Source organism: Globicephala melas, chromosome 9, assembly GCF_963455315.2.
Source record: "Globicephala melas chromosome 9, mGloMel1.2, whole genome shotgun sequence".
In the NCBI taxonomy this organism is placed as follows: domain Eukaryota; kingdom Metazoa; phylum Chordata; class Mammalia; order Artiodactyla; family Delphinidae; genus Globicephala; species Globicephala melas.
In genome coordinates, this window is record NC_083322.1 from 8,549,064 (window position 1) to 8,565,187 (window position 16,124).

At 34.0% G+C, this 16,124-nt stretch overlaps 1 protein-coding gene across 3 annotated transcripts in view; it reads right to left on the minus strand.

The window, feature by feature from the left end:
• The window catches only part of CNTNAP2 (contactin associated protein 2), a 2,034,513-nt gene that overhangs the window by 1,118,159 nt on the left and 900,230 nt on the right, over positions 1–16,124 (minus strand). For all 3 annotated transcript variants that reach the window (XM_060305187.1, XM_060305186.1, XM_060305185.1), the window contains exons 6-8: positions 13,594–13,797; positions 8,724–8,908; positions 3,198–3,341 (exon numbers count right to left, since the gene is read on the minus strand). In XM_060305187.1, the coding sequence (XP_060161170.1) occupies positions 3,198–3,341; positions 8,724–8,908; positions 13,594–13,797 (533 nt within the window). The remainder of the gene's footprint in view (positions 1–3,197; positions 3,342–8,723; positions 8,909–13,593; positions 13,798–16,124) is intronic.

Below are 16,124 nucleotides of genomic sequence, written 5' to 3' on the forward strand. Positions count from 1 at the left end.
TCGGTTGCTATTTATTAAACTATTATGGGGCAAATGCTCTTGGGTTTTATCTCAATACCTAATATATATGAATTAATATTAACTATTTAGCATCAACATGATTGTGATTATCTCAGATTATTTTGTTATTCAACTCAAAAATCTCATTTAAATTGCCATGAAGGACTTCCCTGGTGGTGCAGTGGTTAAGAATCCGCCTGCCAGTGCAGGAGAGACGGGTTCGAGCCCTGGTCTGGGAAGATTCCACATGCTGTGGAGCAACTAAGCCCGTGCACCACAACTACTGAGCCTGCGCTCTAGAGCCTGTGAGCCACAACTACTGAGCCTGTGTGCCACAGCTACTAAAGCCCGTGCGCCTACAGCCTGTGCTCCGCAACAAGAGAAGCCACTGCAATGAGAAGCCCGCGCACTGCAATGCAGAGGAGCCCCCGCTCGCCGCAACTAGAGAAAAGCCCGTGTGCAGCAACGAAGACCCAACGCAGCCAAAAATAAAATAAATTTATAAAATAAATAAATTCCCATGAAGTGTGCATATATAACACATTAATGTTTGTGGAAACAGTGACATGAATGTACAAAAGGAAAAGAAAACTTGCAGTAATTAAAACTTCCTCCTTCCCCTTCACACCCCCTCTATTTGGTACAAGGAAATTTGATTTATTATTCAAATACATTGAGTTTTATATTCTAGTATCTAAGTACCTTCCTTTTAAAGATATGAAAATCTACATATTCTTCCATCTTTTTTTTTTTTTTTCGGTACGCGGGCCTCTCACTGCTGTGGCCCCTCCTGTCGTGGAGCACAGGCTCCGGACACGCAGGCTCAGCGGCCATGGCTCACGGGACCAGCCGCTCCGCGGCATGTGGGATCTTCTCGGACCGGGGCATGAACCCGCGTCCCCTGCATCGGCAGACGGATTCTCAACCACTGCGCCACCAGGGAAGCCCTTTCCATCTTTTTTTGAACCCACCATATCTTGAGGAATATGATTTGGAGACGTTTTCACTTCATTTTTTGTTTGTTTAACAACACCGCATATTTGTCCCTAGATGCATAGCTCTTCCACTTTAGTACATTAAGCTAGGCTGTCTCTCTGAATTAATATTCAAATTAAATTTGTGCTGTGACTTCACAGATGATTATTTTTAAATGCTTACTTTTCCCGATGAAAAGAACTGGTTGTGCATAATAACGGAGATGTCATAAATGACTGCATGCCTGTGCTGTGGGGATTGTCTCCCCGCAAAGTTAAAGGTATTTTCTGAGTAATGGTGCTGACTCTGGATCCACCGTATACTGAGGAAATGGGTGTGTATATGGAGAGGGGTGCAGGATGAGTGCTGAGTCAATTCCACTGAACTATCAGCACCTGACATCTTTGAAAGCAAATTTCCTACGTAAATATTTGCCTTTGTAGAGGTGCTTGCAAATGTCCGGCTTGCCTCTATACTGCCTAAACTTTCAATACATAGGTATATTTTTGTTTCAAAGCCTTTTTTATGTTTGCTCATTCTATTTTAACAAACATAATTATAGATAATTCATGCCTTTCTAAATGTCTTTGTTATTCAAGTTAAAATAGCATTTATAAGCACAATATATATTTTGTGGTTAAAGCTGGTTTGGGAATGAGTCCCCCGGAGTGCAATTCTCTGTAGTGTGGGTAGCTAATTAATACATATGAGGACCAACTGAGAGGTTTGGGCAGAAATAACACTTTACTTCTTAAAGGTATAAATAATGGAAAAGGTATTATGATGATTTGGACTCTGTACCCTTCTATCTTAAGTAACAATTTCTGAGGAAACAAAAGGACTCTGATGCCATTTTATCCAAAACTTAAAATAGCCTATGTATAAATACTGCTCTAGCTAAGAAATAACACAGCATGGAAAGAGACCATGACCTCAGGGGTCGGATACTGTGCATCCACAATCTATGTTTATTGGAAAGTTATTTTTCCAGTTTAAATCTCAGTTTTCATCTACAAAATGTTTATGACAGTATCTCCCTTGTAGTATTGTTCTTAGATTACCATAAATGTAACAGGTCTTGTACAGTGCCTTTTGCCTGTACATGGAGCTATTATTATTTTTCTCTACAGTCAATATATCTTATGAGAAAATTTCACCAAAGTTCAATTTTTAACTATTAGTATAAATTCATCATTATTTTTAAGAAAGATAATTAGTAAAGAAAAATTTTGCATTAAATTATTATTTTATAGTTTCTTATATCCAACCTGAACTCTTGGTTATTCATTCAGCATTTCCATTTGTCCAGTAATTTTATGAAAACCCTAGACTCAAGTTTGGGTTAACAAGACCGGAGTCTTTTAGAGCATAGCACAAATACTCATTATATTATCCACTCCTGCTGGCTCCCAAATATATGGACCTCTGGATTCCCAGGCTCTTCTCAATTACATTTTGGGATTAAAGAAACTCCTGCTCTTGCAGAGCCATAAGGAACTCACATACCAGATTTTTAAGTTGATATCTTGTAGTGATCCTATATGGTGTCGTAGGAACGCAAGTGTGCTAGCATGTTCTTTGATTTCTACTCTCCTTCTTGAAATAGTTCAACCTGGAAACACTCACACCAGAGTCAGAGAAGACCACTGTGAGCTTCTGGGTCACAGATTTCACTATCCAATCTAATCAATCTTTATTTAATTGCATAATATTTGGTATGTTTAGCTTGGACAAGAAGTTTATTTCTTTACATATTTGAGTGAATTAACTTTGGAAACATGGAAGTAAATATAATAAAGTTCCTGGTTTTAAAACTTTTAAAATATTGAATTGCATCATAATCAAGAAATGCAGAGCTATATACGATGTGACATTTGGAAACATGAGGCTGCCGATATAAGGGCTGCTGAAAGGCTGCGATGAGGTATGCCTGTTCCTCTGCCATGGGGAATCCAGAAACACTGGGGCTGAAATTCTGGGCCCCATCTGAATCAAACTTATTGTCTATTTCTGGTTCATTTAACTCAAACACTGGTATCTATTCTCAGAGTAAATTCAATATCTCCATATCTTCAGGTAACTCTAAAGTTAGTTTTATATGGTTGAACTCACCACAAGCCTGACGATAAATGCTATGATGCTGTTGTTTATTAACAGTCCAGACACAATAAAATTTCTTTGATTTTTCTATGAACCAATATTTTGGGGGTGAAAAACCTTACCACATTTGAGGGTTCTAGTTTCTTCCTTCTTGCGAGATCAGTTATGTTGATGCCATTGTAGTTAATGTTTTCCATGCAGCCTTTGAAATTCTTTCTACTGCTGGAACTTGGCTTACCGGAGAAAGGTATGCCTCCAAAGGTTATCTTTGAAAAAAAAAAGACGAAATGTCAACATTCATACTGTATTCAACTTAAAAAAAAAAAAATTTACAATAAATTAGACAAAACTACTATTAGATCCAAGGTCAGTTATCTTTACCTCGACCAATATATACAGACATTTTTTTCTGCCTCCAAAGTCTGTTGCATATTAAATTATGTTGTTATTGAAGTATATGCTAATTGTCATTAATTCTGAAAATTAGACTGTAACTTGAACAAGAAAATAGCAACAACCTCTAGCATTTTAATACACAGAAGACAGTTTATCAATTTTCCTGGGACTGTTTTAAAAGATTGTACACAGCAAATATCTTTCATTAAGTAATATTAAGAATACATTTTTATGCTTATCATTCAAAGACATACTATCAATAAATGCTTCTAGCCATTATGAAATAACCAGCATTAATATATTAAGTTTATAAAACTTCAGCCAAAAGCAAGGAAAATTGTATTCAGCCTATTTAGACATTATAGTCTAATGACCATTAGAGTAAAAAATTCATTGGTCTTATTTGAATGCAGAAAATAGTTCCAAAAGTCTAATTGCAACATTGATTAGGAACATCTTCAGATTTGGGGGCCATGATTTGAGAAGTACAGGTTTAAAGATATTATAGGTCTCCTAGGTCCTAAGGAATAAGGTCAATGCTCCTTGCTGTGATTCTTAAGCAATCATGGCCTATAAAAAGAGAGTATATATTTTTCTACATATTTTTGATCCAATTATAGTACTAAATATCAATTTCATATAATACAAAATTATACTTAATTATGTATTGCCAATGACATTTACTGCTAACAAAGAATTAGTAGTGAATGAATCTATTAATCATAGCTGTAATATCAAGATATATAAACCAGATATATTTCTCTTAATATTAAATTACCAATTTTTCTTACAAAGTTTTGAAAATGAAAGACATATTTCAATGTCAAGACTTCATATTTTATATATAAAGCAGAGATCTTTGGGTTTTAGAAGACACAAATTATGCTTCTGTTATTTATGTTTTGGCATTTTATTTTTACTTTTAAAAAAATTTAAATTTTTAAAATTATTTTTTAACCATTTTAAAATTTTTAATGTACAATGTTGTTAGTTTCAGGTGTATAGCAAAGTGATTTAGTTATACACATATATATATTCTTTCTCAGATTCTTTTTCATTATTGGTTATTACAAGATATAGAATATAGTTCCCTGTGCTCTACAGTAGGTCCTTGTTGTTTATCTATTTTATATATAGTAGTGTGTATATGCATTTTAAACGCTTAACTGGTTTTAGGGACAAAGCACAAATTAATGATGGTTTATGAGACAGTATAAAAAACCAAAAAACCTCACTTAAAATAAAATTAAATGTATTAATACTGGTTAGCTGTATATATATCATTTACCTTAGATTTTAAACATGGGAAGAAAAGAGAAAAACTAAGAATACATAAAAAATAATAAGGAAACTACAAAATGAATAATAGAGTATTCTAAAATAGATTAGGAAAATATTTTCAAGTGGCATTGAACTGAACTTATTAGGTGCTATATACATGTAATTAATAACAAAGGTAAGAATTAATGATACTTTAATGGAGTGTTGTATTTCCCATCTAAAATTCATTTTATCAATTTTGTCAATTTCTGCTCCAGTAATAAAATCTTCCAGCCTTAATGACATGCAGCATCACATTTTGAATAATATTACTAAATGCTATTTAAAAGTATTGTTTTATTCCTTCTCTGTGTGCGTAGTTTCTTTACGGGGGGACTCTCATTTTCCTTCCAGATGATGATTCACACACTCCTTACGGTTTTTCTGTTTTCAACAACCTTTGGCTCATGTCCTACCTTATAGAAGGTACCCTGGTGAAGCGTCACAGGCTCAATTTACCAGATTCCTTACAATTAAGAGACATGGGTTCAAATCCCAATTCCTAATGTAACTCATCATTTGCTATTAGGTGCTCACTACTTGTTTCTTGTTATGTATTCTCATCAATAAAAGGAAACACGTTGTGATATTGTAATCATTCTCATGGTAAAAAGAAAACTGTTGCAGTTGTTAGATTAATAATCTGATATTGCTGTGACTCACACAATTGCCTTATGAATGGCGCTGCCATTCAATGACAATGTTGACTCTAAAAAAGAATTGCACTGACCTTTTTTTTGTTAGCTATCAAGAGTTTTCAAAGGGTGGCAGAGACTGCTAGATACCTCTGAGTGTCCTTTCTCTCACCTTCTTTAAGAAAAAAACATTGCTTTTCAGCTAGGCACAGGCTCCCCAGACAATACATGGCATTTACCAACCTCTTTGAACAAGTTTTGGTCTCATGAGATTTAAGTGGAAGGGTTGTGTGTGACTCCAAGAACTATAATTAAAGGGATGGGGGGGGCACAGTCTTCTTCACTCCCTTCCTTTGCACTGTCTGGAATACAAAATGGAACGTGAGTGACGATCTTGGAGTGATTTGCAGAGGGGATGGAGTAGCAGCAGGATAAAAGTAGACTGTGGTCTTGATGACCATGATGCTGCCATTTGAGCCCAGGGCTACCTGCCTGTAGGCTCCTTTTATGTGAAAGGAATAAACATGTATCTGTTATGTTCAGTCTTATTAATTATAACTGATATATGTGGTGATTTCTATTACTTCCTGTTGTCTCCTCACATAACCCTATGAGCAATGTGCTATTATATTCACTTTATAGAAAGGGAATGTGATTTCACCACTGTCACACAACCAGTTAGGGGCAAAAAGGGATTCAAACCCAGGACTATGGCTCCAATTTGAGCTCATGCCGTTGATTCTCTACAAAATCTCAACTGGTTTCTAAAATCCTAGCCCAGTTCTACAGTGGGCAAGGGGGAGGCACTCTTCTACTTTCCAAGCAGAGCTGTATGGCAAAGGCAAGGGCATAACATCCAAAGTGGGTGTATCTTGGCATTTGGATAAAGAAGGGAGAGAAGCCAGGACAAACACCAGTCTGCTGTCCTGCCCTGCGTTGTCACTGGCTGGAGGAGGAAGAATGAAGTGAACTGCCTCTGTACACCCTTGCACGCTTCTCAGGTCACCATGTAGCTGCAGCTTGACTGCAATGGTGACTTGCTCACTTTTAACAGGCTACAGAGAGGTCAGTGAAGTGAACGGTTAAGGCTTCTCCCCCCCAGACATGCCCAAATTGAGTTATGTCAAAGGAGCAAACTTGTCTTCTATTGCTTCTTTTATGATGTATCAATATATCCCCGGGAATGAGGCTAGGTATTATTTAATTAACCACTGGCAGCAGTGTGCTGCATCCTGCCAATACTGGCTCATGAGAACTGATTGTTGGAGTCATTGTTAAAAATTAAATTATATAAGCTTTAAATTCAATACATTAAACAAAAAATTAATAACTACTCAGAACTCATGTCTACATTTTCCTATCGTGTATGCTCTTGAGGTTATTTATGTTTATTTTGTCTACAGGATGGAAATATTGAATAATGGTGTAGTATAATAAATATTTTTGGTCTTTGTTCCCAGTTCCTGGCACAGAGCTCCTAAAATCCTTGCAATTTCCTGAGTAACAGGTGTGTCTTTTGTTAGTCATAATGAGCCCTTTCGTGCAAGGAGATGTGTGCAAAAACACTGAGAGACCGATTCTACTATAGTCCCTAATTTTCTTTAAACAAATAAGCCAAGAGAATCTCTTTATATTCAGGTAAACATGTTGAGATATAAAGGTAGGCCCAACCATTTTCATTGCAGCTTTTGCCAATAACTGCAGGATCTGAGGAAAGTAATCAGGTAGTAGCTCTACAAAGAGAAATATGTTGAGTCTCTCCTGATTCTTTCTAGTAAATTAACATTTTTTTCCTGTGTCTCTCTAACAAATATGTCTCAGGCATTTTAGTCTACAGGTGAGGTTCTCAAACATGGTATTCTATCTAGAGGGGCTTCGAAGTGTCGATGAAACTGCTGACCCCATAGAAAGCATTGTGTGTGCATGAATATTCATAGATTTCATCAAAAACTCAAAGGGTCTATAACCCCAAATTTTTAATTCTGTTTTTGAAAATTGGAATTGTGTTTGCCCATTACTAATGTTCCAGGATTTCTCACCTCTTCTATGATACTTCAAAGTTTATTAATGGAGAATGAATAATTCATCTTTAAATTCTCTCCTACAGTAGGAGATAAGCCACATAAGTCAAGATTCATATTAATTTACAGAAGATAGAAATTTTAGGGATTTTCACATTCTTTCCCTTTCAACCATCATTTTTACTTTAAAGAGATATTTGGAGGAGTAATTATTTCCTGATAACCTTAGATTTATTTTAATGTTAATAAAGTCTCTATATCAAAGTTTATATGGCATATTCTATTCTAAATTTCTATTTAGAAACATATATAATGTATTTATATTACAGAAAATTTAGAAACTATTTAAACATATAAAGAAAATAACATAGTTGTAAATCCTGACTTTTTCACTTACCATGTTATGGTAAAGCACATTCTATGTTCTGAAAGATTTATGTACGGATATCAGTAACATACATATATGTATATGTATATATCTGCAATTTCAAAACTGGGGGCCAAGGCACATGGAGGTGGCACAGCAAACTCATAGGGGTGCCCCAGTGATGAACATCTTCTTACAGAACTTTTATCCCTATTTATGATTAACATTTTTGATGGACATTTTAAGGTTGAACTGTTCTCCAAATAATTAAAAAACTTGATACGCCTACCAGTATATTATGAGAATATATATTTTTTATGGCAACAATATGATCATTGATTATTTTTTAATCTTTGATCATTTGGAAGGTAAAGAAATATTTTTATTTATGGACAATCTCTTTAAAATATTCTGTATTTTTATTTCTTTTATGACAACGATATCTGAGAAAACAGAACTTGTCAATGACTTAACATATACCAGAACTCAGGATTTCTTATTCAATATTTTGTAATAAATATTAGACAATCCTATGTACATAATATACTGTACATCATCAAGAACAGGTGATTTATAATTAACTACCAAAGAAAAGATTACAACTTAAATTTATTGTGGTTTCGTTAAATGGCCATGATAACATGATAAATGGTCCTTCTCTTTAAATATATCAGTATGTTATTTTGGTACCAAGTTTTTAAACATGTTTTAAGAACTCATTATGAATAATTTAGAAATAAATAAAACGACATATTAACAAATTAGGTTGTCAAGTTGTAAGTTAAGTTTTCTTTGGAGGATAAAATGAAAATGGTATAGGAAGGTATATGATTAACAATAATACAACAAGACAGTAGGAAACTGAGGCAGCCACTTGATGCATTACAACTTACACATCCTCAAATTTACCTCATAGTCCAAATCCAGGTAGTCGAACTCCCCATTGGTGCGGAAGTGCTGTGTGCTTCTGTCCAGGGTGAGGTTGATGCTCCGGCCCTGGCGCTCAATGACCACAGAGTGCCAGTGGTGATCATCCAGCAGACTTCCTGTCCTCACGGACGTGTGGCCATATATGGGGCCAAGCTGGTTGCTTCCTGAGTGGAAAAGAAACAAGGCAAAGCCATCACAACTCTATGTCGAAGTAGACCTTTCATCTACAACACCAAGGGCTGACGTTTCTCTAAAGCTCTGTCTATTGAAGTTAACATGGGAAAACCAACATGTAACTGCACTTAAAAACAGTTGTATGTTCAAACTACATAAAAGCTATTAAAGATGGAAAAGTCTGCTCCCTTAAAAAACATGAGCTTTTTTTTTTTTTTTTTCCAATTACTGTGCCATGAATTCTGCTAAATTTGGTAGATTCTTTATAAAGTCAGTGCCCCATGGGCTCTGGGGCCAGAGCGCCTGGATTCTGATGCTGGTTCCACCATTGGCTTGTTCCATGATCCTGGCCAAGGTGACAGTTCTCTAGGCCTCTCTTTCCTCACATGTAAAAAGGGAAGAATAATAGTACCTGCTTTACAAGGTTGCTGTAAGGATTAAATTAATTAGTACAAGCAAAGAACTTACACACTTCCTGACATATAGTGAACATTCATTAAATGTTACCTGTTAATTTTTTTATTATTATTGTTGTTGTTATTATTTTTGGTCAAGAAAACACGGCATGACAATTTTCAGTTTTTTTTTTTTTTGATTCCAAAAGCCATAATCAGTATAATATTTAACGTCATGGAAAGTTTACCCAAGTTATACGTTAAAATAAAAAACTGCAAAATTATATATGCAGCATTAATCCAGTTTTGAAATAAGATCTCCATAGCAACAAGACTATAAATAAGAGTGGACGGTTGTGAGAATCTGAAATGTTTACTGAAGTCATCTCTGGATGCTGTTTACATATTTTTTACCATTTTTTATTTTGTCTAATCAAGCATTGCTTTTGATGGTCAGGCAAAGCTAAATGCTATAAAAATACAATACTGCTTCAGAATAAAGAGCATAATAGAAATCAGAGAAACACACAATTGACTGAAGAATTAAATTATTTTCATTTTTTCACATTTAGGATGCTAATATGCCTATACCTGACATTTTCTATGGATTTCCTAGATGAAATTTCTTTCCTTTTGGTGATGAAATCAAATGTTGCCCTGTGATTGTGATTATGATTATGTATGTACATTGGTGGTGGGACAGGGAGAAAGAAAAGAAAGAATAAATTTAAGTGAAAGACTACATTCAGTTTCATTACTTTAAATATTTAGACTAGAAGGCTAAGCAGCAACTCACGTGCCTGATATTTAGGTAACAGCATTAAAGAGTGACAGCGGATATTTGAGTGGATGTGTTTCCATCGCTGTCATAAATTCTAGTCAATAAAACTCTACACAAACTGCTTTCCAATAATGACATGGTAATGGTCTTTTTAGTGAGGCCATATGATCAGTTCTTGTTTCAGAACAGTAATGTCACACTCTTATAAGCCCCAGCGGCTTTTAAAGGCTATTCTGTACATTTCACTTTTTTTAAAAAAACAGGAGAAAGGTTTGAAAAAATAAACGTCTTTGGATATGATCCAATTGCTCTGAGTGTGTGTGTGTGTGTGCATGTGCGTGTGTGTGTGTTAGCGTGTGTGTTTTTAAAAAGCACTTATTTTTGGTTTTCTGGTTTCTCTTCCCCCATCCCTCTTTCTTAGCTTCTACTGAACCTTTTTTTCAAAAACTATTTAGGGATATGTTTCTCCCAGGTAATGCATGAATACATGTTTAATATTACAAATAGAGAATATTATAAAGAATTAATATGTAAAACATTAATCACTCATTTCCATCACTAAAGATAGCATGGTCTATTTCCTTCCAGACATTTTTCATTTACATACATTTAATTATATATACATATAATTATATAATACATATAATTCATACACATAATATAAAATATTGGTATATTATATTTTCCTACGGTTCTCATTTAGTGCTGTACCGTATTCCCCAAATTATTCACAGACATTTTAAACACATACCCACCTATTTCTATATGTTAAGCTTTATTTCTTTCAATTTTTGTTATTGTAATGAATATTGCAAAGTACATCCTTAGACTTAAATCCTAAAGTTATTTCTTATTATTTCTTTATATAAAGAATTTAAAATATCTGAAGATACATTATCAAGTTGTTTTCTTGAAATATTTTCAGGAACAGTACAAAGAATCCTTTTTGTCACATAACTCACCAACACAGATACTATCATTTTTTAAATTTATTTACTTGAAAAAATCGGAATCTTGTTATTTTATTGTACATTTCTTTTATAGATAGTTTGAGCATTTGGTGTTTATAGATTATTTATAATGTTTCTTCTACAAGTTTTCCTTATATTTTTTGGCAACATTTTCCTCCTAAAGTCTTGGTATTATTACAGAGTGGAATGAATTTTTATTCATGAATGACATTAAAATTCTATATTTGACATTTGCATTTTCCCAGGTTTTGGCAGGCATTTTCATTTTATGATTTTTTAATATAAAAATTAAAATATTTCTGTGTAATTATATAATCAGCATTTTTGGATAATTTTCTTCTTTGTTATAGAAATTATTATTTCTATCAGAGATTTTGAATGTGAAAAGTTTTATAATAAAAGATAAATCTTTGTAGACACTATAGCAAGTATTATCAACCAAAAAAACTAACTGAAGTTTTAATTTTTAGTATAATTTTGATTTTCAAAGTAATAAAAGTTAATATAAGGGACACAAGCCATATTTAAGAATGTTGGAACAACCACAGTGATAAGGAAAGTAAATAGGCAGGATCTCTTTTTGTGTTCTAATTTTTAGTTTTATAGCTTTCCATTGGGATGCATTTAACATGTGAATTTTAAAAGATTATAAAAGGATTCTATAAAGATTATAAAGTCTTTTATATCTTTATAGACTATAAAATCTTTATAGAATTCTAAAGTCACTGCAGCATAAAAAATACAGAATATATGATGCCCTTCAAACAACTCTTGCATAAATCCCGAAATTTTTAGGCAAGCAAGAGGAGGATAAATGTACTGTTGATTTGCATGAATTGTAACTTTGAATGTCAGTATCTGTGTTGTGGATCTTCCCTTTAACTTTAAGTAAACCTGAGCTACATTATCAACAACCAAACATGTATTAGGATTGTCCACTTAAAAACAACAACAAAAGCCCAAAACAAAATAATAACTCCTTCTTTGAGTTTCATCTCATTCTCCAGTAAACAAATCATTTCTGATTCCTTCATTTCTAGTTGATAATATTTAAAATATTCATTCCCACACCTTTCATCTTTTCTTAACTGATGACAATAAAACTACTGTCCTTTCTATTCCACTGAGAATAAATCAACAGTAACCACAATGTTGCCAAACAGTGACCTCAGTTTTCTGTCTTCTTAAGTGACATTTTAGGCGAATTTGACACAGTAGACCACAGTAGACCACCTCTTGTCCTTCCCGGGTCTCTGTGATGCCACATACTAGTATTTCCTCCTATCCACTGTCCACTTCTTCTCAGTCTCCATGTAGTATCTTCTCCTGTTAATCTCATACATGCAACTCCCTAGTTGAAATCTCAACTTTGATGCCTAATAAGCAACTAAAATGCACCATATCCAAACAGATCTCTAGACTTCCTCTGTTGGAAAAAACTAATACTTCTCTATTAGAAGAAACTCTGTGGAGAAAATAAAGCTTTCTGTATTTCTGAAAATGGTGCTAATGTCCATTTGGAACTCAAGCCATACCCTAGGAATTATCCCTTATACATTATCTTTCTTTCTTACTGCATATCCAAATCATTACAAATGATACTGAATTTACCACCAGAATCATCTCCCAAGTGGATCAATTTCTCTACATCTCCACTGATAGCCACCTTCTGCAAGCAGTGCTCTCACTGTAGCAAGCAGTGTTGTCTCTCACTGTCTCTCACTGTACCAGACTCTCATGTTGATGCAAGTGTTTTCTCTTACAGAAGTCTCAGTACTTAAAAAAAATAAGATCATGATGCTAGAGTTTAAAGCCTACTAATAGCTTCCCATTCTTAAAATAATATCTAAACCTTTTACCATGCCCTAAAGGACACTACAGTATTTCAACAATCCTCAATGTTTGGATTTCATCTTTTATCCTATTTACTCATTACAAATACCCACACCAGCCTTTTCCTGTTCCTTGAGCATGTCAGGTCTTAGTCTTTCGTGATTCCCTCCTCTCAATTAACCTTCTCTCAGATATTTTTAGGGCTTTTTTTTGTCATCACTGAAATCTCAGCATGAATATCTTCTCAGGGAGGACCTTCTTCACTACATATTCTAATGTTGACCCATCTTGCCTATGCAATATCCTTTATATATTAACCTATTTAATTGATTTCACACTCCTCATCATTATTTGAAGTCATTTCTTTGGATTTAGTTGTTTTATAAAAATAGTAATAGATAATATAGTGTCTGATGCCCCCACTGTGTCATAAACTTCATGAACTCAAAGAACTCCATTTTCTTCACCCCTGTATCCTAGATGCTCGTATAGTACCTGCAGAGTACAGGTGTTTAATACATATTTTTGAATGAATAAGTATATCAATATATATCAACCACTATGAATTAAAACTGGATTGACAATATAATGTGAACTCCTTTTGCAATTTACATTTTAAGGATTAAAGACCATTAGCATTTAACTAACGGGAAGACTAATAAATGAAAAGAATGGTGCCGAAAGTCAGGACATACCTAGGTTTAAACTGAAGACCAGCTTGGCTTTTTTCAGTTCCAAAGTAATATAATCCCCTTGCTGTCCTTCCCCGTGCAAGATTACCCCTTCACTTTCGGAGGTTTTAAATTTCAAAGCAATGACATCTTTCAGTGTTTTCATCTTCTTGTTTCTGAATCTATATGGTAACACAACATGACCATCAAAGTTGATAACATCAGCCCCTAAAAGAAGAAATAAATAATATGTTAGTTTAATTATTGTATGTTGTCATCCAGTGTGAAGTATATCTTCTTTCAGTGAGTGTCTACACAGAATAAATGAGAAAAAAGTGTTTTTTTCCTGAAAACTCTTTAGCCCTGGGTTCTTGTTCTATTTCTTATTTTGGTTGATTGTGTGTCCTGAAGTGGATTTTATGGGAAGTACTTATAAAGAATGATCACAGAAACCTTTATCAATGTAACTTGTAATACTAATAACATAAATTCCATCAATGACTTTACACGCGTCAAATTTTTAACTTAGAAGTTTGGAGTTTACTTGAAAAAAGTAAAATTTTTAATCCCTGAGATATTATGAGATTTTATTATTTTCCTTCTTAAATGAGGCTGAGTGTTTATGATTTCAAATATATATCAATATTTTGCCCACAAATTTTATTTTCCATGACATAACAATGAAGGATCTTGGAATGCAGGGTTTAGGGTATACTCATTTTTCCAATGGTTTTTATATTCTACTACAGTTTCACTTAACTTTATGGTAGTGCCTAGATATAGTGAAGTGAACTTTAAGAAGCTTTTACCATTTGCTTCTAGGGCTCGTGTCTGTCTCAAATTCCTTGTTAGCCCCTTGCCTTTGGAATGGAGAATTGGGTTGCCCATGTTTTCGACTACACTAAACAAAGACATCCTCACCCATATATAATTAGAAGAACAAGTATCTAGCCTATACTGGGATAAGAGTAGTTCTAATTTTATTTTAGGGAATTTCATTGAAAACATGAAATATAAACTTTTTTAGAAATGTGAACAATTTTTTCACGACGCTCAGAAACAAGGGATGGTGGGCAATAGTTTAATAATTGCTACTTATTCACACCAGAAATAGAAAATGAGATGATTTTATTTATTACACACTGTTGGTTAGTGGGTTGCCAACCCATGGAATGGGTCAACGATGAACTGTAATCATTCAGATCAAATTTTAAGTACAAATAGAAGCTTAGTTACCATAATTAGATCTTTATCATTGAAACTACTTTTAGCTCTTAATATTAAATTGTAGAGAATCTAGACAAATTGGACAGTTCTAATTATCTTAGAATTATAAGCCAGGATGAAGCTGCCTCTCAGTTTGGGGTAAGGTCTTGCCAAAGAATCCACAGGGAGACACTGGAGAAAAATAATAGCAAGTTTAAAGCCTGTCAGAGAAATATCTTCTCATTACATGTCCTAGTTCTCTGACACTGGTTTACTTCAATCAGCATGGGGAATACTTTGGATCCCGGTAACAGTAACGATAGCACGCTACATCATGGCAGCCTAGGCAGAGGAGCAGAGCTACCGTAGGTATATTCACCCTTCTGTGCAGTACCGGCAGCATATTCACTCTTTCTGTGCAGTGCTTGCCAGTATAAGTTTTGCTTTTAACTAATTCTATAAAGTGAATTGATATGAATACAGTTATTTCAAATATTGCTTAGAATATCTCTAACTTTTCCCTTCAAATCATCAATAGATTTTGAATATTTAAAAATATCCTACCGCTGCAAACATTTATGTTTTTAAATAATAGTTCAGAGAATTGTTACATTCTAAAAAGTTCACAAAGAAAAATATAACTTGGAATTTTGTTTTAATTCTTAGAGTCAATAATTTACTATAAGACTTTGTATAATCATAAAAATTTTCTTAATCAACAGAATTCTGTTCTGAGAGTATGAATCACAGAGGTTTATTTACTATGGAGGAAAAAAAGCAGCCATTAAATTTTGGCTTCTGCTAACACTGCCAAGCCAATTCGATTTTAGCTTAATCATCTATACTGTCACAACTGAATTCCAATTGCAATATCTTTATCATTTGTGATGAGAGATAAAACTGAGGAAACGTGGAATCTGATTATTGGATCCCAGATTGAATTTATAATCCAGCAGCTGGTTGAAATGACTTTTTGTCTTGAAAAGTGTATAAACAAAAAGTCAGAAGGAGGGAGTAAATTCTGAATTCCAGAAAGTAATTTTGCAGTCAATTTCATATCAACAACAGTCATTTTATATACCTTCAATATACATTAATTGACAAAAAATATTCCCCATTCATCTCTTAGGAAGTAAATGTTCCTGGAGCTTAGACAGAGGAAAGAATTCACCCCTCTCCCGTTTCCTCCTAACTCAAAATCAGGTCCAGGTACAGAATAGTGACTTATGCAAATGTTGATGCCTTTCTTCCTTACTTTTAGGGCAATGAAATAAGTGACAAGAAGGATGGTCATCATTTAGACAGTCCTAGGACGTTAAAAAAAAAAAAAAACACAAGGAATGTTTTTC